Source organism: Rhinolophus sinicus, linkage group LG04 (assembly GCF_036562045.2).
Source record: "Rhinolophus sinicus isolate RSC01 linkage group LG04, ASM3656204v1, whole genome shotgun sequence".
NCBI classification, from domain to species: domain Eukaryota; kingdom Metazoa; phylum Chordata; class Mammalia; order Chiroptera; family Rhinolophidae; genus Rhinolophus; species Rhinolophus sinicus.
The window spans coordinates 111,729,316-111,753,753 of NC_133754.1; the positions used below are offsets into that span (position 1 = coordinate 111,729,316).

Consider the following 24,438-nt stretch of genomic DNA (forward strand, 5'->3'; position numbering starts at 1 on the left):
CCCATGAAATAGTTGTACACCTTGCCCTCACACACCCAAATATACTCAGTATTCCTGAAAATCACCAAAACACATATAATCACATAGCATGCCCTGAACAAGTACAAAGGCTCCCTCCACATTTCAAAAATATGCAAAAAACATGATCCTACATCAAAAATAATATACACAAGCACTTTTTCCAACATTGCCAATATGCACATGTAGGTAAGCCTTCCAAAACCACTACTGGGCACACAAATTTCTAACATTCAGAAACACACACACACACACACACACACAAAGTCCTAAATTACAAATGCATAAACATAACACCTTGCATATATCTGAATTAAAATAAACTCAACCCCACTCAGTCTCACAAAAATACACTCATTACTTACACTTACCCCAAATATCCACAGACATCAACTACCCACACATAAAAATACACTTATCAGATTCCCACCAACTCTATAAATACACAAATAAATCTTCACACTAGGATCATGTAAACACAGTCCTAACAGACTCCAAAATAATGACATGCACAAAACCACCCACTGCCCATAAAATCCTACAATGCAAGTAGATCCACAAATACACAGTACAACATCACATTTCTAGATACACACAAAACACACAATTTCCCCATCTCCAAAAACATGCACAAAATTTAACCTTAAATACACAGACTGAAACCCAACCCATGAACACACATATACGTATACACACACACACACACACACACACACACACACACACACACACTTCTCTCCCCCAGTATACAAACATTAACCACATTCAGCACCAAACACACCTGCCACGGTATGCTGGCAAAGACTTAATCTAATATCAGCTCACTCTAAAGGGAGTGTGGATACTAATTTTGTTGATTTTTGCTGAACTCTTGCATCAGTAAACAACCTATGCTTGCAATTCCATTGTAATTTGACAGGAAGCTCATTATTATTAGAGTGAAATTTGAAAAAGAGGGTGAAGTTTGAACAAAATTGTTGGCTATTTTCATGTTAGGAAAGAAGGCATTAGTGAAACTGTAGTCAGTAGTCACATAGGGTAGTCACATTGCCTGAACATGCAGCTGGGGAAAACAACCTTGAGCCACATGGTCCTGCCAATAAGAAACAATAAACCGACAGAACCATAATTGCAGGAGAGGTAAGCAGGCCCTGGGAAAGTTCCTAAAGTCATGAATGCACATTAGTTAAAAGAACTGTCCTATAGTTAACTTTTCTTTATTTTCATATTTAAAAATACTCCCCTGGGGTAATTTAAAAGCCAAAGAGATGCAACTCATGTAGTAGCATGCATGTACACTGCGAAGGAGCAGTGGAGGACCCACCTAAACATACGTTGGGGAATAAAAAAGGAAAGAGGAAGGGGTGGCCTCCAACCCTTGGGAGCCTATAAAACCACCATGCCTGTAAGGCTGGGGGAGCCAGCCACATGCATTCCTCTTGGGAGTGTACTACCTTGGTGCATCAAGATTACGCTTCAATAAACCTTTCTCTCTTCAAAACTGGTTCAATCACTCTGATTTCTATCCTGACAGAGGTGAGGACCCCTGCGCCAGTAACAAAACTATGAGAAATTGCACGAGAGCTTCACTCATTTCCACTCATTCTCAATGACCTGAGCTACTCTTGCTGAACAGGATGACAATTTTCAAATCGGGAAGACCTGCCCCTTAGCTCTGGTATTACTCATAATGGGGGAGACACAGAATGACCCTCACAGAGTTTAATAGCGCACACGCATTACCAGCCTCCACTGCAGCCCCCCCCCCCCCAATCACTAAACCGCCCACGCAGCCGGTTGCCAGTGGTGCCAATTCCCTGGTGTAAACAGCACCGGGCGTGAGCCATGTGGGGCCATGAACCCACACTGTGGGGCATCACCCCACACAGACCCGGGAGGCAAATAGCCCACAGTCTGAACAGCAGTGAAGAGCAGTGATACCTGGGGGGTGCAGAGTCCGGCCATCCGTTACCTCCATGTTTACATAACTGACTCCGGAGGCCGCCATGCGAGGCACCGCCCCGAGGCAGGAAGGCCGTTGGGCCCACGCCCAACCGGGCTACGCATGCGCATCTGCCACAGCGAACCAGTGCAACGAACCCTGGGAGCTGTTGCAGGACAGCGGTCCACGCCCACGAGGGCCCCAGCCCCAGGGGCCGTGCGTGTGCGTCCGGGCACGAGACAAGCCAGGAATTGGCCTGCACTGTGCCTGCGGGAGAGGAAAGAAAAGGACGTGCTGGGTGCCCTGCGAAGCTTCTCGGGAGGCGTGTCCTCCTCACAACCGTCCTTGGCCATCCCTAAACCACCGCGTGTGAACTGAGCCCTTAAAACCTTAAAATTGCGATCTTGCAATCCATGTCCTTAGATACGAGCCTCCTCAAAGTTTTGGAGAGCTCTACCTAAAGTACCTATCCTCGAATTGAAGCAAGTGCTTTCGTGCCCTTTGGACGGCATTTCGGTGGTTTCTAAAATTAGTAGGCCATTTTCCCTAGCAAGACGGAAGGTTCCATTAAACAATTCTGGCAAAGAATTTTAGACCTGGGAAGCACTCCAAGACATACTCACCCCTGACTCCATTCCTAGAGTTTTCCCAAACGCATTTACTGTATTAGAATGTTTTCCTTGGTGTGTTCATTTAGTATACGGAGGGTTTTCAATAAATGTTGCTTCACAGATGTTTCCTTTGCAACGTTTTTATTATAACGTTGATCAAGACTTGACAGTCTGAGGCAGTTTCAGTTGACATCAGCAGACAGTAAGGTAACAATATTACCCACCCTCAGTTTTTTTGTTTTATTTTGCAGATTTTCAGTTAGATATAGATATTAGCACAATCAACTTATGGAATTGAGTTTGTAATACTTTCCATAGAAACTTTAATCATCAGGTTCTCTTTCTGGTAACTGGAAGGTTAGAGCATTTCTCATTTCACAGGAAAACTCTCAAGACCATTCACACCTAACAGCACTAAGCTTCTCCAAGTGCACAGACTGAAAACTCCACAAGACACAAACATGGTGTCTCACTGTACCTCCAATGTTCCATGTTTGGGTGGAAGATCATCTGTCTTCTGAAGCCTGTGATCTACATTCAGAGATGTTTTCTGTCAGCATTAAATGCCAGCCCTCGACCTTTCTGCTAGAATACTCAGAGATCAGGGTCCAAAGCACATTTAGCTACCTTCTTGCTTGACCAGTCTTCTCAATTTCCATTTGGAATAATTGGCATATATATCTGCTTCTTGGGTCTAGGACTTTGATATAGTACAAAAGGGATTGCAGTATTGGAACCAAATGATTTTTCCACAATGAAAACTTTTTTTTAAATTAAATTTATCGGGGTGACAGTGGTCCAACACAATTTTTATATCAGTGGCCCTGAGAAGACTCATTCAAAACCTACCAGAGCCATGAGCAAGCATCTTTAGATAGCTGATTGACTGACTGGTCAAAGGGAAGCAACAGGGAAGCCTCCCTTTATTGAGTGACTGTCTGAGAACAATATTTTCCCTCACCACCCCTCTAATAAGAACTTACTAGTTGAACGTTATGTAAGGATTCCCCATGACAAAAGTTCAAGTCCTGAGAAATGTATTCAAATTGTTTATTCTTTCCAATTCCCAATAGCATTTTTTTTAAATGAAGTTCACTATGATTTTCCTTGAAGTACTCTCACCTCATCTTCTCATCTTTGAGATAATTTTTCTTTGCAAGAGGCAAGAAACTTTCTAAGTACCAGTGGTAGTACTTCTCGGTAAATGTTCACAGTATGGAACAGTGCTTCTAAACCTCTCTTCCCTTCTCCAATGCCCTGCCATCAGTAAGAATTCTTCTGCTACAGCAGGGAATGAAGCTTGTCTCCCTAAGATTTGGTTATAATTCCCTGAAGATGTCACCCCTGGTCTCCCTTGACCGATTTCCTGACAATCCTTTCCTGTCACAACACAAAACACAAATGCTCTTTTATACCATTTTGACAGGGATAAACTAACACTTATAAACAATATGAAAACAAGAAACAATTGTTTTTAACGGGGTGCTACCATGCATCATATGAAGATGGGACCCCATGCGATGATGGGCCTCGATTCCAGAGAGCAAGGGACTATGATGCATACAGGAAATTCGGAAGCCCATCAACGGTGCTTCATTGCTCAGGCTTGGGAGCTACGACTTGGAGGGAAGCAGGTTTGTGTGAATGGTGATTGAACATGGAGGCTAGCACTCTGCCTTTGTATTAGGTGCATATTCATCTCACGTGTACTGGGTTTTTAACACCTAGGAAAACCAGAACCTTAAGATGTTAAGCCCCATTAGCGTGGGGCTCAAGAAGAAGATTTTCTGCCTTCCTCTCCTTTACTTCTGTCCTTACCCACACTAAGCATAGACATTCAGTGCTGGATGACGGCTCTTCCAAATTTCATATCATCCAAAGAGCATGTAGAATCAAGAGTGTGTGCAATTATGTTTTGCAGTAGAGCTACGATGCACGCGTGAGTCTCTTTACAGGGGTGAGTAACTCATGATAGCTTAATATATTACTTTTTTGTAGAGTTGCCACATAAAACACAGCATCCCTGTTTCAGAAAAACAGCAAAGAAATTGGCGGTAAGAGTATGTAAAAAATATTGCATGGGACACAATTACCCTAAAAAGACATCCAGTGTATATCTAACATTCGAATTCACTTGGCATTCATTATGTTCTACATGTGGCCAACTATCCTTTCAGGTAGCGTGAATTTTAAGGGACTGGAGAACTTCTTGTTCTAGGAATCTAGCCCCCAGAAATAAAAAGGGGAGCCACATTACCAGTACAAAGACAATCATTATAAATAGCTGCAAATATATCAGAACATACATCAATCTTTTTTTAAATTTATTTTTTAAATTTATTGGGGTGACAATTGTTAGTAAAATTACATAGATTTCAGGTGTACAATTCTGTTTTACATAATCTATAAATCCCATTGTGTGTTCACCACCCAGAGCCAGTTCTCCTTCCATCACCATATATTTGATCCCCCTTACCCTCGCTCCCAGCCACCACCCACATACATCAATCTTTAACCTGAAAAACAGTGACAGGATTTTAAAAACTGAAAATAGCTTGCATTTGCTTTTTGTTACATAATACATCTCTGGAAAGATTTAAAGGAAACAGATAACACTGGCATGCTGTGGGAAAGAGGTCTGTGCTGCCAAGGGAAAGGGTAGGAAGAATACTCGTCAAAGCCTTTTCTATTTTGCACAATTTGACTGTGAAGTATGCAGAAGCATTACTAGTTTAAAACATTACACTAAAATCATGTAAATGGTAAAAAGAAATTAAATATTTAACAACATGACACTCTGAGAAACAAAAAGGTGTGATTTCTGGTCTTGGCCTGACTTTGGTGGACTGGAGCAAAAGGGATGGTTAGTAAGGCTGGGCCTGTTGGGGTCTGCAGAGCTTCCAGCACTGGTCGCTACTTGGGGCCACAGGACTCCTTTCTAAAGAATGATGTGCACCCAGCAACCCAACATGCAGGGTCTGCTGAGTCAATCCTAATTTCAAACACTGGGCTCCATGTGGCCATCAGTACCCATGGATTTAGACTATGTGTTGTGAATTTTGTTCAGAAAGTGTAGCCTGTGTTGAAGGAAGCCGAGAGCCAGGTAGAAAGCATGCTGAGGGACACAAAACTACCAGTAGGATGATGGACAAAGAATTGAAACAAAGAGAACATCTAGTAAAACATTGGTGCTCTGAATCTATAAAAGCAACGTATAAATTGCCTCAAGAGGCACACACCAGTTGTGTTGTCACTGTACAATTTGAAAGATGCTTCTGGTTCTTGCCTACCTGCCAGAGGCCTTCACGGAATGTCTCCCCACCCCCACCCAGGCCCACTTCCCTCCACCCCTCCCCACTGCAGAATGTCTTGAGCACCACATTCTACTGTTTAAATTCAAACTTTTCCCTCCTTCATTTGGATGCTGAGCATCTGCTGGAGCAGGTCACTCTCTCTGGGTCTTGGACTTGACTTTTTTGATTGTGGAGCATTACTAGGCAGTGCGGTCAGTGTCTCGGTCTGCTGGGATGACTTCAAAAGGAGGTAAGCGGGTAGGTTGGAGGGGGCATGTTTAGAGATTCTGCCATCCCTCCAATGGTTGGGATATAGGTGTGACATAGTTTGGGTAGGCGAAACAGAGTTTGGACTGAGTAGAGGAAGGGGTTAGCACTGGACCTCCAAGGACACGTCACCTGGGGAGGCTGGGAGCCAGTGGAAACCTGTGACAGACAGCGCAGGACAGGAGAGCTCCTAAGAGGTGGATCAGGACAACTCGGGGAAACGTCTGGCTATGGAGAAAGGACGGCAGCGGACACACTGATTCCTTCTAGAGGGAGACAAGCCACTTGGACATGCGTGTGTGGGGTGTAGTGGGTGATGTCGTGCTGGTGGCACCGGGAGGGTCACGGGGAAAGCCGAACCCTGTGTCCTGTTCTTCAGGCAGCTGGAGCTTGCCCCACAATAGCTTTCTAAGGGCTGTGAACTGAGCACACTAGATCGAATGGGGAAGTGGGGAGAGGTGGTCTTAGCCGGAGACTTGTCCAGTGGGGCTGCCTGTGGCCCGGTCTACAGTGAAATGTCCTCGCCGAGGGCCAAGCTGGAAGGCACTCTAACTGCTGCAATCCAGAGCATTTTCACTCTTTCCTGCCCAGAGCTCACTCCTTCTCAGTCCAGGTAGCTGTTGTCTTGGATTCAACAGGGGCAGGGTCACCGTGTAACTTCCATCAAGATGGGGCTGGGTTCCGTGAGTCGTTCTGAACTGTTCTCCTCGGTGTAAATCAGTTCTTCAGACCTACTTGATCATGTTGCGTCTCCTCAGGCCTGCGTTGCACCTTGGAGATGAGGGTTTGCTCTAATTCCATGTCACTGCTTCATGGACAGGGAACGGATGGGGATGGTAGTTGGTTTTCTGGTGGAACGTCTGTGAAGGTGGATTGCTTTTCTCAGGGGGCTAGGAGAGTAGCACAGAAGCAGGAAGACGATCTTCTATCTTATTATGAAACGTGCTAGGACACCTGTCCTGATGAGTTAGGTGCATGTGGTGTGTACCTTGTTCTCCTGGAACAGGGTCTGCATGAGTTCCTCTGAACAGGAATGTGTCCCAGATAACTCTGTCCCAGTGACACCTGGTTTACTGTGTGTGCACTTTTCACTGTTGGGAGCTGGGAGGGGAAGGGCCACGGACAGTCTGCAGACCTACAACCAATCTAACGTGACAGCAGCTATGGAAATCTCTGGAAACCTCCACTGACAGCCCCACTGCTCTCCATTGCCTGGCCCTTTTCTAATCCTCGGCAGCCATTGCTGGCTGTGAAATGACAGAATCTAAGGGACACAACGCCTACTTCGCAGACCCCTCTCCTGGGCACAGAGCTGCTAAGTGGTGGCAACGACTCTGAGCATGGGGGATAGAGTGGCAGAATCTGTCCCATGTTAAGTGTTTGCTGTGGTTGGTTCTGAGTTGTGCGTACAGGCCAGGTTGGGGTGTTTAGGGGTTATATCAGGGCTCCTGGGTCTTCCTTGTGGAGAGCCATTACTCAAGAGTTTTGTTTTCTGTGCTTGGCCAGGGAAGAAGGAGGGTGATTTACATCGAGCCTCTGGAAAAGGAAGACTGAGGGGGAGATGGGGCGCTAATATTTTAGACACTGCCTGTTCACGAAGGCACTTTGGGTGCCTACAACTTACCTTGGAGAAGGTCCCTATCTTCTAATGAGTCTGTCTATGGCCATTTTCCACAGAGCAGATGTCTGCCCAGTTTCATGACTCGGGAGACAGCCTCTGAGGCTGGCAGGGTCAGAGGTGAGGGAATCCTTAGGAGGCTCCGAGACTCAGAGCTGGCGGGGTGATTTCAGGGAGCCTTGGTGCACAGGCGCATACTCCCCAGTGGAATAATTCTCAAGCTGAGGTCAGAGCATGAAAATCACCTGAGGGCATTTGCAAACTGCAGCTTCCCCATACAAAGGGTCCTTACCTGTTGAGACTCATCGCTCCGAGTCCCCTGTGGCTAAAGGGGACGCAGAGCGCCTCTGTCCTGGTTACTGACTGTCCTACTCCATTCACCCCTTTCGTTTGTCTCAACAGCATCTGCAGGGCTCAGACCGGCAGAGACCACGAGCCCTGGTGCTTCCATGTCTCCTTTCATGGCGCTGCCTTTTCCGCCACCCACTGCTGGCCCCGCATACTGGCCACCTGGGGAGCATCACCTGCCGCCCCTCATGACACCGTCATTTCCTCCTGGCCAGCCCGTGGTGCTGCCGGCTTTCCCTGGGACACCTTCGGTGGCAGGAGATGCTGGCCATGGCCCCACAGGGACTGGGGCCGGCAACATCATTGTCCAGGTCGGATCAGAAGTGGGACGAGCAGAGCTGCCCCAGACTCAGACCTTGGTCCTTACTCAGGCCCCGCTCAACTGCAGTGCTCCGGGGGCCCTCGGTGGGGGTGCTGTGTGTCCTGCACCCCAATTCTTCACAGCCTCTGCGCTGCAGACCGTTATGCTCGCTCCGGCTATTGGGGGCACCCAGGCTGTCCAGGGCAGCTGGTGCCCAGGCCTTCCTCCTCAGGCCCCACCACCAGCTGCCCCGCTGGCTTCCATCGTCTCCCCAGTGAGTGCTGGGCCATGGCCAAATGGGGCTCCCAGAGAGGGTGGCCTTTCCACCTCCCGCTCCAAGGCTGCTTCGAACAACTGCGGTAACCCCAAGAGTGTGTATGAGAACTTCCGGTGTTGGCAGCGCTTCAAGGCCCTGGCCTGGAGACACCTACCCCAGAGTTCCGGCCTTGAAGCTCTTTCCTGCTTCCTCATGTGAGTGCACTGGGTAGGGGCACGGGGAGCTCGGCTGGAGCTTTCACATAGAGGGAACGGCGGTTGGGCATGCAGGGCGCCTTATCCTGGGACACAGCAAGGAAGGTCTGAGGGTGGTGTCCACGCTCTGAGAAGGCGCATTCTTGGTAATCCGCATCACATGTCCCGTTCATGACCTCCTCTGAGGTGCCGTGTCTCAACTGACCCCAGCAGCCTGAGTCCAGCTCCTACTATGACTTGATTTGTTACCCTGGGAGGCATTTCCTGCCACACCCTTGGTCCCTTGTAAAAAGGGGACAATTCTATTTAATTCAGAGGACTGCAGAGGAGACTCCTTGGGTTAGTCAATGAAGTGTTCTCAGATTGCCTGGCACAGGCCATGCCTCATTAATGATAGTGATTATGCATGAACGGGCAATCTTGAAGAGGAAAAGACCTCCCAAAGCCAGAGTGTCCCTGCTATAGGGTGCGAGTGCACGGTCAGCCTCAGGTCCAGGCTCATGGGCCGGTGTGAATGTGAGGCAGCAACGACAGTAGTGGGGGGCTTCTCTTTGCACACCCAGACTCCTCCTCCCACACCTGCATCAGTCATGCTGTGGGGGGCCCGGGTGCACTACACAGCTGGGTGGGTCTGGCGGGTGGACGCCGGGCTGTAGACCGTGACTGACCTTGAGGGCTTACAGCCCAGTGCTCCGGTCCCTGTCCCGTCTGAAGCCCACCATGACGTTGGAGAACGGACTGAAGCGGGCCATGCGGGAATGGCAGCACACAAGCAACTTTGACCGGATGATCTTTTACGAGATGGCAGAAAAGTGAGCCAGCATCTGGGGTCCCGAGGGCTGCAGGGCGGGGGTGGGCTGACTTCAGGCAGGGTCCGCTTTGGTGGTGCTCTTCAGAGAGGGTGTTGGGAGGAGGGGGTCTCGGCCAGCACAGGGCCCTCACAGCGTCAAGGCACTTGCTCTGCCATCCCTCCAACAGCTGCTGCCTTTGCTGGGCTCCGGGCCGGTGTCCTCCTCAGCCGGCTCATGCCTCCCTCTCCCCCAGGTTCATGGAGTTTGAGGAGGAGGAGATGCAGATTCGGAAGTTGCAGTGGATGAAGGCGGAGCAGGGCCTGCCTCCCGCTGCCCCACCAAAGCCTGATCCTTGGGAGCCCCCAGCCCCACTGGTGGGCTCGCAGCCAGGTAGGGCACCGAGTTCCCATGGCCAAAGGCAACTGGGGCTCAGGGCCAGCCATTGTTCCCACATCGGTCCTTTTCTTCAAAGGGTCATTGTTCTCTCAATCACAACAGCCACGGGAGCCAGGGTCTCAGGTGCCCTTTGCCACCACAGGGTCTGGACCTGGTCAAGTTTCGTAACCCCTCTCCCAACTCCCTGTCACAGGATGCAACGTGAAGTCAGCTAAGAAGCGGGTTGGATGGGATGCCCCTCAGAGTGTCTGTGGCTGCACACCTACTCACATGTGACTCTCTTACATGCTTCCCTGTCCCCTCCCACAGTCACAGGACTTCAGGTGGTCCCGACCCGACAGCACTCATGTTAGCATCCCCCAAACACTGCTGTCCCACTGCTATCACCATCTCATGCTCAGGAGGTGGAAGCTGGAGGCCCTCACGCTCCCTCCTCCTTCCGCTCCTCCCCAGCGTGCGTTCCCAGGACGGCCATACCCAGAGCCCATCCTGCCGGCCCGCAACCACACAGAGCCCAGCGGCCCCGGGAGACCAACACACCAGAGGAGATTCCCCCTGAGGCCGTGAGAGAGTACATGGACATCATGGATGAGCTCTTGGGGTCGGCCCACTCAGCCACCGGAGAGCCAGGTGGAGAATGGGAAGAAGACAGAAAGGAGCCGCAGCAGGATGACGATGGGACCTACCCGGCCCCGGGTCTCCTGAGCTACATTGACGAGCTGTGTTCCCAGGAAGACTTCGACACCAAGGTGGGCTGGCTCAGAGCTCTGGGGTCTAAAAGATTCCAGGGAGTGGCACTCTGGCACCCAGCTCTGGGTTCCTGAGTTGTGTGTGGGCGTGGCTGTGAGTGTGTGTGTGTGTGTGTGTGTGTGTGTGTGTGTGTGTGATGACCATGACAGTGTAAAACACTCATCTTCTGCATGAGGATGCGGTGGGTCCTAGGTTTTTCACTTTTCCCCCGGTCCTGCCGACTCACAGGTTACTCCAACACTGCTCACAACTTCTTCCTTCTGTTCCAGGTGGAGGAGGTCATTCACCCCCGATTCCTGGAACAATTGCTTTCCTCAGAACCACAGCTGGATCCCGCAGCCTTAGCTGAGGAATTGAAGCAGGAGGAAGCACTCACAGCGGCCCAGGTAAGCCAAGAGATGGAGGGACCTCTGGTTTGTTAGAGGAGGGAGACACCCCAGAAATAACCGGGGAGGGAGGGACCTTGGTTGAGTCAGGAAGGGAGGGACTCCAGGTATGGGGTCGGGTCAGGTGAGCCATGGGAGGGAGCACCCAGGTAAACCAGGCCAGGGAGGACCCAATGACTCTGCCCACCCCTCCCGTGCCTGTAGGCACAGTGTGCAGGGGCCCAGCTGTGGCGTGGGTGCCTTGCAGGAAGACAGGAAGGAGAGGACTATAGGAAAGGGTGGATGGGGTACCCAGAAGAGGAGGGGAGGACACAAAGCTGGGAATGTGGCACAGGATGATGGCAGGAGAGCCACAGGTGTGTCTTTGCATTTGAGTCCCAGGGTCCCCCACTACCCTCCTCTCTCCAATGCCACTGTCCCATCAGCCCTGCTGCTGCTGCTCCTCCTCCTCTCACAAATGTGTGCAGAGCAGTCACTGTCTGCCTCTTCCCTCCCAGCTGGCCTTGAAAGGGGAGGAGAGTGAACAGGCACCCCAGAGCCATCGTGAACCCCGATTGGACTCACCTCCTTCTGTATCTGAGGCCAGTGAAGATGCCAGGAGGCATGACTATGGCCCCCAGCTGGGGGTCAGTGACATAGCCTGCCCACCAGAGGCTGACTTCAAGGACCCTCAAAGGCACTGTCGAGCAGACGCCCACCTGTCCAGGCCCAAAGTCTTTGATGTGTCTTCAGGATGTCAGGAGTCCCCAGCACTCCGGGCTCGATGGCCCCCCTCTCCTCCCGACGGTCCCAGGCGCACTGCCTCACGGCAGGGACCCAGGGATACCTCCATTCCCGGAGAGACCTGTCCTGTTGCGGAGACTCACAGGCCAGCGGACTGGTGCGGTGTGGCGGAGGAAGTGCTCCCCAGCCTGTCCTTCCTCTTGGACTCTCAGAACAGCCTGCTGCCCTGGCGGTTCCCCGAGAGTCCTGTCTCTGCCTCAGGTCTTGTCTTCCCTGGAGGTCGGGGGGACCGGGGAGCTCCTCAGTCCCTGTCTCATCAGAGACTAGGCCTCAGCCGAGTTGACCCTTCAGCTGCCAAGTCTAGGAAGCGTGCTCTGGATGGAGACCCAGCTCCTGCTGAGAAGACCCCACGTCTCGGCACGGACCTCAGTGTCTCTGGGAGGCCAGCCTTGGCTCTGGGGCCAATCTGCTCCTCACAGCCTCAAAAGAGAAAGTGGGACCCCTTTATCATGGGGAAGAGAAGAAAGCTGCACTGCAGCCAGTAGGGAGCATTGGGGTGTTCCTCTTGGTGCCAGCCCCCCGGAGGGGCCAGATCAGATGTGACGGGGCTGTTCCCCACAGGAGCCAAAGGGACCCCTCCTCATACTAGGCCTGATCCTGGCTATTCTACTGACGTGGGAGGGAGGGAGAGAGGGAGGGATAGAAGGAGGGCCAGACCATTAGGGTGGGGGTAGGGGTGGGGTAGGAGCAGCATCTTTGGGGTATCGTGTGTAAATTATGAATAAAGATGGTTTTGTTGAGAAGTGTTCTGGGAGCCGCTGTCTCCATGCTCGGGTCCGTGCTGCTCCGTGGAGAGGGACCTGAGAGGAAGGAAGGATGCGGAAGGTCATGGGCACTATGGATACACAGGTGACCCTCTAGTCCCTTCCTCCAGGTTGACAGGACCTCCTGCAGACTGCTCCTGGAATCATACAGCTCTCTAATCACCAGGAACCCCTCGTAGCATCCCTACTCCCAAGACCAGGCTGGGTGAGGGATCTCCCATCATCATCTGCACCCTGAACCCTCTGGGGATGGGGGACCTGCTTTTGAGGCTTTCATCCCTCTGGACCATTAACCAGTTTTCCAGAACAGAGTCAGCCCTTGTGTTTAGGGAGCTTCTCTGTGCCTCCTGGATGTAGTCAGACTACGGGGCTGGGCTATCCTCAGCTCTTCCAGGGTTTCCTGTGTGGGTGGCCTGGTCGGAGAGGAAAAGGCTGGGCCTCAGAGGACAGGCTCTCTGCCTCTGTGCCTCGTTGCAGGTGAAGCATCCTCTGGTCTCAGTGGGGTGATTGAATATGGAGGGAGGTGGAGGTGGTGAAGACGGAACAAGAGGGAGTGGACTGAGAAGAGAGAAAGGGGGTTCCTCCTTAAGGTGTGTACGCCGGAAATGACAGAGGGCGAGGAGGATACCAAGTCCCTTGAGGGCTTTCTCTTGGGAGCATCTTGTCCAATCCAGGGAGGAGGACCCATCTGCTGGGGCCGGGGGGACTGGGCTCAGGGCCCAAGGGTCTTCAGGGACACCCCACAGCTGCTGTCCCTTCTCTCCCAACAATGGCCGGACTCTTGTGTGACTAGATGCAGACACACATTTATATTCGCATTGAAGACAGTTCCTACTAACAAGCTGCGAGCTAGTTTCACAAGCACAGCACACCCAGCAGGGAACGCGGGAGGGGGTCGAGGCGTGTGCACCCTGGGGCTGAGTGCTGTGGATTCAGGCTGAGTGGAGGGGAGGCCTCAGTTGACCTGCTGTGGGCACTAGCACAGACCCCATGGTCAGAACAGGGCAGCTGAACCCCAGCTGTAAGAGAGATGAACAAACGGTGAGGGACAGGTGCTGAACCAGGGAGCACACCCTACTGTCTCCCATAACACCCTTGTCCAAGCCCTAACCCGACTCTCTGTCCCACATGGACACACCCTGGCCCTGACCCCCCTTTCCTCTGGGCCAAGGCCTCTTCTCCAGGTTCTAAGCTCTGATTCCTTATCAGGCCCAGGTGGGGTCAGGACAGCTCAGTCACCCCAAGTGTGGCCCCTGCTCTGCCCAGCATGCAAAGCTGTGGGCCATGGCAGTGGTCCATCAGCAGTGATGGGATGGGACTAAAGCTGCCCAGTTGCACAGGCCCTCTGCTCGACCCCCACACAGAGCTTGGGTGAGAATGGACTCGTGTCGGGGAACCCGTTCACCCCCCATGGAATCACAGGCCAGCCCGAAGGTCCTCCTCTTTCACCTTCTCCCCTCCCGGACAGTGGGCAGCACCCACATCTCTCAGGGCTCCTGGACCCTTTGAGAAGGAGATTTCTCTTCTTGACCAAGGAACCCCAGCTGCTGGCCCCTCCCTGTCCAGCTGGGCCTCAACACAGAGAAACAGGCTCAGAAGCGCCGGACTCCGAGTGTGTTGTGGGGCTGGTCCAGATGCTGCCACCCCTCGTGGGTGAGTATACTCCTATCCTCCCACCCTCTGTGTCCCTGTCCAGGGCGGTGCCCGTGGCAGGCAATGGAGGCAATGTGGTGAGTGACGGGCAGAGCCTGGACCCTCCGTTCACTAATTCCTCTTAGTCCCATGACTTCTCTGGTTTCAGGGTCTTTGTGGCGAAACAGGGTGACAAACCCCCCTCTCAGGTCGTTAGGAACACTGAGTGAGTCGTGTTTGAAGGGAACTTGCTTGGTCTTCCCTGTGCGAGCTGGGCCCTCAGACTAGGATGGGAGTCATCATCATCAGCTTCACACCTGGTGCTCGCTCACACGTGGCTGCTCCTGTCCTCACTCGCCTGGCTGTTCCTGCCCCTGGAGTCCTTGTGAACGAACAGTTCCCAGGAGGAGGCAGAACCGGTGCTGCACCCACCCTGAGCTCGGTAAACCCTGAAATCTCCCCTGCACCTGCACAGTGGGGCCGACTGCAGGTCCATCGCCTCTCCTTCCACGACGAGAGTGCAACTCCATGGGCCACATGGAATCTTGCAGAGATTTGCACATTAGTCTTTGGAAGACACTAAGGTAGGTGCAAGGGGCAGGGACAGGAGGAGATATCTCAAATTTTCATTGCAGCCAACCTTCTTTATTACAGAAAAACAAACTTGACGTGACCTTGTGCAAGGACAGTGTATGTGGTAGCAATCAGGAAGGAGTTAGTAGTGACTGAAGTAGCATCTGTGAAGAGGACAATGTCATCCCATCAAACCTCCAAGGGAATCAGGATGCTCATAACAGCAGATGCTCCCCGTGTGCTCGGTGCTCTCTGGTGCTCTACTTCCTTGGAGCTCATTGTGTCTCCACAGAGAGCTGGAGCGAGGCACGCATCACCCTTTTTTTGTGACGAATAGTGCTCAGGGAGGTCAGGGGGCTGAGTGCCGGTCACACACTAGGAACTGGGGAAGCCTGGTCAGCACCATGCAGGTTTGGCTCCAGAGCCCTCCTCCTTCACCACTTGGAATAAATCCCCTGAAGAAGCCGTGGCATCCTTGGGAAATGCCAGTGACATAGGAGCAAGACCAGTCACCCACCATCCTCGTGGTTCTGAAATGGCATGTCATTATGGGTTGGGATTGAATTTCCCTGGTGTTGAGCATATTTTCACGTATTTAATGGCCATTTGCATATCTACTTTGGAGCCATATATATTCATTCTTGGCCCATATTTTGTTGGTGTATTTGCGTTTTATTGTTGAGTTGTAAGAGTTCATTTTATATTATAGGTAAGTCAGGATTGCGCCTTGCTGGGCTGGGAACCCAGAAATAGGTGGATGGTGGTGGCCTGAGGGTCGGAGGCCACAGCCCAAGGTAAGATGACATCCCTGGAGAGGCTGCCCATGGCCCCCTTTGACCCCTGAGCCCCACAGATGTGCTGACAGGTGCCCCTTGCAGGCCACAGGCTCTGTGGACACGGTCAGCTGTGGCTCCTCACTCCTCCTGAGAGGCGCTGGTCATCCCTCACTGAGAGTCCTCTTCTCAGAAAGTGGCTCACAGCTGGACTGCTCCTGGCATAGGGCCTCATCCCCGTGCTTCACCCCTGTAGTTGACCTGCATTCCTGTCTCCTGTGTGGCAGCCCCGGCCTTCTCCCCCCAGACACCAGAGCGGGCCCCAGGCCTGTGTAGAAGAATGTGGCATCTTGTCAGGCTCTGTGGTGTCAACCTCACCAACCCACTGGCATTGACCCCTAGAAAGCCTTCGAGGAAACAAGACCAAGGACTTTAAAAAAATCCTGGTTTAACGTCAAGGAACGTGGGCTGTAAGATGAAGAATTTCAGTAGTGCTCTCCGTCTGTCAAAAGAAGAAAACAGAAATGGGGGAATTGAAAGTTGCAATGAAAACATGGAGAAATAACAGGTTAGATAGATGACACATTCACGGAGTCAGGGAAATGACCACGGTCCACAGGTGTGCAGAGGAGGTCCCTCACCTCCTGGGCAGCACGGGTAGGAGCTGGGCACCTTTGCACATAATATTCACCACAGCGAAGCTCGGCCAGTGATGCCAGGCCAAGGCCATCGTGGTGAAAGCAGTGACCACGTGTGTCCACCACCCTCTGCGTTGGCTGGGCAAACAGACTTGACAGACATTGAAACTCCGGATCCCCTGGTTGGTTTTTACCTACAAAACGGCGTGTTTCTCCAAGACCATTTTCCAAGTCTCAGACTGCACACATATCTTAGCAGACAACTTGTATGAACGTGCAGCTAAAAGCGGCTTTCTTTGAAGACCCTTGTTAAGCCGTTGGTAGAAAGCAAAGTGCTCCCGGGAGGATTCGGACCCTCTGGCTTCCAGGTGACCCTCTTGTCAGCCGGGGGCAATTCTGTCGGCAACTTATCAGGAAGCTGGGTAGTGTCCTCAGCACTGCCGCCATCCCTCGCATGGCAGGGATACAAGGGACTGAAAGGGGACGGGGGCAGAGGACACCCTCACTGATAGGACAGACCCATCACCCGCTGCCTCCTCACCCGCACTGGACACCGAGGTGACAGATTCCTGTTTCCTAAGCTATAGATACCCCACCGACTCTCCAACGAGTCTCAAGCACCGACTTTTCACTACTCAGCAGCACGATGGAGAGATGGAGGATGGTCCATGGGAGTCAGTGTATGACTTGTTTTAGGGCAAACTTGCTTACTCTGCAATATGTGCTCCTTAGTTAATTGGGGTTAACATGTCCTTTCTTTTATAAGATGGTGTTGACAGTGTTTGCAAAAGAGGAGATTGGCAATCCCATGAGAAACTGTGCTTTTATTCCAGGTGGAGGAGCAAGGGGGAGTGCTGAGAATTTTGATTGTCAAAGTGGTGAGAGGGAGGGCTTCACTTGTCCAAGACCACTTCCCCGCAGGCCGTCCTCACTCAAGGCGTCGTGGACACTGCCCACAGCCAGGGCTTAAGGCTGCCAAAGCTGGTGAGTGCTGCCCGGTGCCTGGGCCGTGGCCTACGGAGCAGGACGTGCCACAAACCCAAGCTCAGAATCAGCCCTGAGCAGCAGCGGAGAGGCTGGGGCTCCTCTCACCCTGAGTGCTGGTTCCATGGAGAAGTGCCCGTGAGTCCCAAGCTCAGTCCAGTCCCTGCCCATACACGGCCTGGGCTTCTCTGTTCGTGCAACAGAAAGCACCAGAGCCCGAGGTCTGAGGCCCTCTTCTGGACGCTCGGGCCCTACTGGATCCCTGGTGCTGCTCCAGACAGCAGTGTGCAGTGGGGACCCAAAAAAAAAAAAAAAAACTGCCTGTCTCGGTGAACTTCCCCCTGATAAACACGTCTCCTGCTGCCTGTGGTTCATATTTTCAGGGCATCCTCTTACGGTTACTCTATAAGTGAAAAGACTGAGAACTACTGTGTAAAATTACTCCAGTTGGGCAGTTTACTCCAGTGATATATGAAGAATCTCTATGAAGTAACTAAACAAACGCATATGCATTTTCCTTTCCTGTGTCCAAAGTGCAAGCTTTAAATTAATTATATAGAAATGAGAATGAGAAAAGAAAGCCTCCAAACATTTGTAAGTTAAGATGCACACTTCTAAACAGTCTGTGGTTAAAGAGGAATCTCAAGAGAAAACAATTTTAATGACAATTCTCCTCAAATTGATTCCTACATTCAGTGCAGTCCCTATCACAATCCCAGCAGATATTTTCTTGGTGGAAATTGACAAGCTGACCCTAAAATTATGTGGAATTTAGAAAACGTAAAACAGCCTCCCAAAATAATAAATCTAGAGTGCTTTCACTACCGTACTTCAACGTTTATTACAAGGTATGTTAATGTAGACAGTGGGATTCTGGCATAAGGTTGGCTTCTGCATCAATGCCACAGAATCAGGAGTTCGGGAACAAAACATTACTTTTTATTATCAACTGATTTTACCAAAGTTCCCATGACAATTCAATGGGTAAAAGGTGTACTCTTTTTCTTTTTTAACCAAGAAATGGTGCTGGATCATATGGATATACACTGGCAGAACTAAAAACAAATAAACAAACAATAAAAAACAACCAAACACAAAACTTAGATTGCATTACACAAAAAGATGAATTCAAAATTGATCACAAACCCAAATGTAAAACCAACCCTGTAAAATTCTTAAAGAACACATAGGAGAATATCTTCATGACATTTTACATATGATATCAAAAGTGTGATTCATCCCTGAAAAAAATGATAAATTGGATATCATCAAAATTAAAACCTTTTTCTCTTCAAAACCCAGTGTTAAAGGACTAAAAAGACAAGCCACTGACTTGCAGAAAATATTTGCAAATCACATATCTGTTAAAGAACTTACGTCCAGAATACAATACATAAAGAATTTTTACCTTAATGAAAAGACAGACAACACACTTTTTGAAATAAGCAAAAGATTTGAATAGACATTTCACTAAAGAAGATATATGAGTTACCATTAAGCAAATGCAAACATAGTCAAGGTCATTAGTCATTGAAATGCACATTAAAACTACAATAAGATACCGCTTCACACCCAACAGAATGCCTTTAATAAAAAAGACAGATAATACCAAGTGTTGGCAATCCTGTGGAACAAGTGGAAACTTCACACACTGGAGTGGGAATATAAAAGATGTAGACTCTTTGGGAAGCAGTTTGGCAGTTTATAAAACTTCAGAGATAAACTTGCCAGCAATGTCATTCCTATTAATCTACCCAAGAGACATGGAAACATATATCCACACAAAGACCTGCATATGAATATTCATAACATCATTGTTCGTAACAGCCCCAAACTGCAAAAAAATCCAAATGTCCATCAATGGATAATAAAAATGTGGTACGACCATACAATGGACTGAAAAAGAATAAAATGCTGATTTGTGCCACAACATAGATGAACTGTAAAAATATTATGCTAAGTGACAGAAGTCAGACTTGACAGACTATGTGTTGTGTGATTTCATTTATATGAAATGTCCAGAAAACAAGAATTTAGAGAGACTTAAACTAGATCGGTCATTGTGCAGAGCTAGGGATGGGAGCAGAGATTAATGTACATTTGGTGATTGTTGCACAATTCTAAAAGTTACCTGAAAGTCATGAGTTGTCCTTTGTAATGAGTAAATTTTATGGTATATAAACTATATCTCAATAAAGTCTTTAAAAAAATTTATAAGAAATCTTATAGTTAGTTTTTCTCTGGTTTAAATTTACCACATGCAGTCCTTAGTCTCTTACTGGCTCCTTTTTCTTACATGGCTCTTTGCTATGTTTTGATCTGCAATTTGATTCTACATCCTTTATTTTATTTTATTTTATTTTATTTTATTTTATTTTATTTTATTTTATTTTTATTGACGTAATTGACATATTATAATATTAGTTTCAGTTGTACAACATGATGTTTCAATATTTGTATATATTGCAAAATGATCACCACGATAAATCTAGTTAACATTTGACCCTATACATTGTTAAATATATATATATATATATATATATATATATATTTTCCTTGCTATGAGGACTTTTAACATCTAGTCTCTTAGCAACTTTCAAATAGGCAATACAGTATTATTAACCATAGTCGCCATGCTCTATATTACATTTCTATGACTTATTTATTTTATAACTGGAAGTTTGTCCCCTCCACCCATTTTGCCCATCTCCCATCCCAGCCTCTGGCAATCACCGATCCGTTCTCATACTACAGTACTTTTGGATCATAGCTAGTCATTTTGGATAATATCATGGTTACTGCATTTTGCTGTGTATAATGTGCTTCTGCGTATAATACGCACCCACGTTTTTGGCCCAAACTTTCGGGGAAAAATTCTTTTCATTTTAATTTTTTAGTTCAAATTTGTATTTGATTACATTTAGGTACTTGGTTTTTGTATTATAAAGGAATTTTAGCATTTATTTTTCAACATATTACGGTACAAGATATTTTATGTAACAAATAATTACAAAACACAAAGAGCAGATGCAAAGTACAAGAAATTTTATATACCAGTAACAAATTTACGATATTTACACATCATAGAAAGCCAAGAACTATTCATCATTGCAAGTTCATCGTAAATGCAACAAAACCGATTATCATATTCCAGGGTATTATTTTGCATATGCTATCGTTATTATTGATTTCTAGAGTCACAGTTTTAACGAATAAGTATAAATGAAGGAATTAAAACATTTATGTAGATATGGGTATTTATATAGATAATCCCCTCCCACCTGGTAACCATCAAAATGTTCTCTTTATTTATGAATTTGTTTCTGTTTTGTTTGTTTGTTTATTTTATTCTTTAAATTCAACATATAAGTGAAATCATATGGCATTTGTCTTTCTCTGACTTAGTCCATCCAGCACAATGCCCTCCAGGTCTACCTATGTTGTTGCAGATAGCAAGATTTCTTTTGATGGCTGAGTAATTGTATATGTGTCCCACCTCTTCTTTATCCATTCAACCATTGGTAGGTACCCAAGTTGCCTCCATATCTTGGCTATTGTAAACAATGCTGCAATGAACATACGGATGCACATGTCCCTTCAAAGTAGTGTTTGGGTTTCTACAGAAATACACTCAAAAGTGGGATTACTGGGTCTCTCGTTATGGCCTTTGTTTTAAAGTCTGTTTTGTCTGGTTTAAGTATTGCTACCCTACCGTTTTTGTTTGTTTGTTTCCATTTTCATGAAATATCTTTTTCCATCTCTTTACTTTCAGTCTGTGTGCATCTTTCAATCAGAAGTGAGTCTCTTGCAGGCAGCACATGTAAGGGTCTTGTTTTCTTGCCCATTCAGCCACCCTATCTTTTGATTGGGGCATTTAATCCATTTACATTGAAAATAATTGTTGATAGATACGGACTTGTTGCCATTTTATTATTTAAATTTTTGATCGTTTTTTTCTTCTTCTTAAGCAAGTCCCTCTAACATTTCTTGTAATACTGGTTTGATGTTGATGAATTTCTTCACCCTTTTTGTTGTCTGGAAGCAGGCAAGGGTCAGCTAGGCAGCCAGGAAGACAGCCTCGGAACCGTGGTAGACAGCCTCACATGTTACTCCTCACAGACTCGCTGACTGGAATCACGAAAGTGAAGAGAGTGATGATGGCCTGTGGTGAGCAGCTGAGTGGAGATGGTGTAAACCTTTCAGATGAAGGTGTTTCAGACTTGCCTGTCATCCATTCTCCAGGCCTGAAGCTGTCACTCACTGCTCTCTCCTTCATGTCATAGCCTGGGCCGTAGTGCATCGGCATTGGGTGGATGGGGGTCACAGGTTGAGGCTAGCCAGCAGGGTGACCGTAGCCAGGCCGTGGGTAGGAAGGACAGCTAGGGTAAATGCTTGGTAGGACAAATGGCTGCCCTTAGCCCTCGTTGGGTGGAGGCCAGGGTGCAAGGTGTTGCGGTCCCCAGACGAGGGCAGGGAGGGTGCTGGGGTTGGACATGGTCGCTCAAGGGCTGAGGGGAGACCCCAGCTGGCAGACCCCAGCATCCAGGCTTTGTGAGTCTGAAACCACCTGCCTCAATCTTTTGATGATTTATTTACTCTCACAGCTTCAACTGTCATCTCAATCCCTAAAGTACTCTGTATCTCCAACCCAAATACACTTCCCAAATTCCAAGCTGGTTTTTCCAAATGTCTATTGGATAAATCCAACTCAATATTCCATGGATACCTCAACCTTAATTCATTTAATAATGTCCTCGTTATCTTTGTATCACCACCATCAATCCTATAGTCCCTTCTAAAAATTAAGAATTCTTCCAGTCTCAATATTGAATTATAAATTATTCCTAACACTAGCATAATTTTACCAAACCCTAAATAGTTTTTAAAATTTACTGAAGTTCAAGTTCTAAACTAATCATTCAGGCTGTGGTATCCTTGGTTTCTGCCTTCATTAATAACAGTAGTTATTAAATTGATATTTTAGTGTCTGCTGGGTGCAGTGCTATTTCCATTACTCTCTTACCCCTAGACTCAGTAGTGAATGGAACAATTTCCCTGTAGTCTGGAGTTTACAATCCAGTGATGAAGACAAACACATAAGGAAATGAATGTGAAATGATAGGATCTTACCTCTGCTACAGCAAATCCAGGACATTACACCCTGGAGTAGACAATAGGGAGCATGTCTTGGAAATTTGGATCCTTCCATCACTCCATGGAAAAATATCACTGATTGACAAAAGATTAGGGGTCTTTAACAATCACAGAAAATGTTTACAATTTGTTGGTTGAAAACGACGTTTTTACTTTCATTTTCTAGATAACTAACTAGATTGACCATTTTTCCCCCATTGATGGGTCATTTTAATTTCCTGTCTCATGAATTATCTTTTCACACCCTTTCCCATTTTTCCATGCATAGTCTACTGGCTTTTCTAATTAATTCAAGGGAGTACTGATTGCATCGTGGTCCAGGCCATACTCCCACCTGGTCAAAGGACAGGCACGGCTGGGGTCAGGCCCAGCTTCAGGGAGGAGTTCAGACTGGATCCAGGGCTGGGTCAGGGCTAGTTCAGGGTAGGATGGATCCAGGCTGGGGTTCAGGGCTGGTCAGGGTGTCAGGCTGGAGGCGAGGCCTGTGGGGGTATTTGGGGGACACTCAGGGCTGGGTACCGGCCAGAGTCAGGACTGGGCTGAAGCGGAAGTCGGAGCGGGGACAGGGTGGGGTCAGGGCCCGGTGTTGAGCAGGGTCAGGTGGAGGTCAGGCTGGGGTCTGGACAGGGTCAGTGACTTGGCGATGAGCTGCGAAGCGGGTAGCCGCCGAGGCCGAGGCCAGTCAGTGTCGCTGCTCTGGCTGCTGCTGCTACCGCCCTTGGCCACCCCAGGGCTGCGAGGCTCCCTGCCCATGGCCACCCCCGCCCAGGCTGCAGGCGAGACGTTGGAGGGCAGCGTGTCCGCCCCCAGTGCGCAGCCGTTGGCCCCGGGAGGCCCAGGTACAATGGCGGCGGGCGTTGTGTGGGGTGAAAGCGCTACACTGCAGGGCGGGGGCTGGATTGTGGATGGAGGCCAGCAACCCCGGGTTACCTGAGTTTCATCTCCTCTCCGCCTTCCCTTCCAATAGGCAGCCCAGAGACCACTCAGCACAGACGGGTCTCTGGCACCCCCCTCAACTCCTGGGCCTCTTGTTGGGATCTGCCCCAGGACCTGTGGGTGGGGCCATGAAACTGGCGCTGGGTGGAATAGAGCATCAGGACTCCCAAATGAGGGACCTAGAATCGGGCCCAGGGGTCTCAGTCCTTCCCCGAGGCCCAAGCACAGGCCTGGGACCAGGATCCACCTCTCAAAGGGCCTGGGCACACCCCTGCACCCCATTCCCTCTAAGGTGTGAGTCCTAGAACCAGGGTTGTCGTCATAGCCCAACCCGGCTTTTCGAAATGGAGAGTCCCGAATCAGAGAGGGTTAGTGACCTTCCCCGGTTAACACAGCACCAGACTCACCTCTGAACCTCTCTTCCTGAGATACTGGGGGATGATGGGAGGGCACAGACACTTAAAACCACAGTCTCTTGAGCAAGGAGCATTGGTAACCAAGGAGCATCTGAGACCTTCAGTTGTTTGATCTGCAGGGTGGGTGTGGGGTGTACTATTGAGGAAAATAAGGTCTGTGATGTGCCCAGCCCTTGGCAGGCCCACTCAGCGATGTCTGTCTCCCAGGAGATGCTGCCATTAGCCGATGTGGCCACCCTTGGCCCCCCTTGCCCCATCCTGCTGGACCCCTGGGCCCTCACCCTGCAGGGCTTGCTCAGTTGTGCTCTGCTGTCTAGTTCTTGGTGGCAGCCAGTGAAGGCTGAGTCCTGGAAGTTCTGTCATTTTGGCCAGGCCACTTGACCCTTGGCCTTGCTTTTCCCATCTGTGAGGTGGAGGGCGGCCTCCCTGGTCCTGGTATTTGGGATACCACCGGTGTCTCTATCACAGACAGGGGGAGGGGTTGTCTCCACAGTGTGTGGGAAGCCTAAGGTGATGGGGAGAATCTATGGAGGCCAGGACGTGGTGGCTGGCCAGTGGCCATGGCAGGCCAGCCTGCTGTACCGAAACGTGCA

The 24,438-nt window shown here is 49.2% G+C and overlaps 1 protein-coding gene across 1 annotated transcript; it reads left to right on the top strand.

The window, feature by feature from the left end:
* The first annotated feature begins 2,024 nt into the window (after positions 1-2,024).
* LOC141571258 (NUT family member 2G-like) lies at positions 2,025-12,460 on the top strand. Its single transcript, XM_074331512.1, has 7 exons — positions 2,025-2,223; positions 8,152-8,869; positions 9,553-9,681; positions 9,914-10,050; positions 10,510-10,805; positions 11,076-11,219; positions 11,690-12,460. The coding sequence occupies exons 1-7, from the start codon at positions 2,025-2,027 to the stop codon at positions 12,458-12,460; spliced, it is 2,394 nt and encodes a 797-aa protein (XP_074187613.1).
* Positions 12,461-24,438: the final 11,978 nt, after the last annotated feature.

Coding starts and splice junctions, on each gene's coding strand:
- LOC141571258 (XM_074331512.1), top strand. CDS start 2,025: ATGCGAGGCACCGCCCCGAGGCAGGAAGGCCGTTGGGCCCACGCCCAA. Junction 8,870..9,552: donor GCTCTTTCCTGCTTCCTCAT/GTGAGTGCACTG, acceptor GAGGGCTTACAG/CCCAGTGCTCCGGTCCCTGT. Junction 10,806..11,075: donor AGGAAGACTTCGACACCAAG/GTGGGCTGGCTC, acceptor CTTCTGTTCCAG/GTGGAGGAGGTCATTCACCC.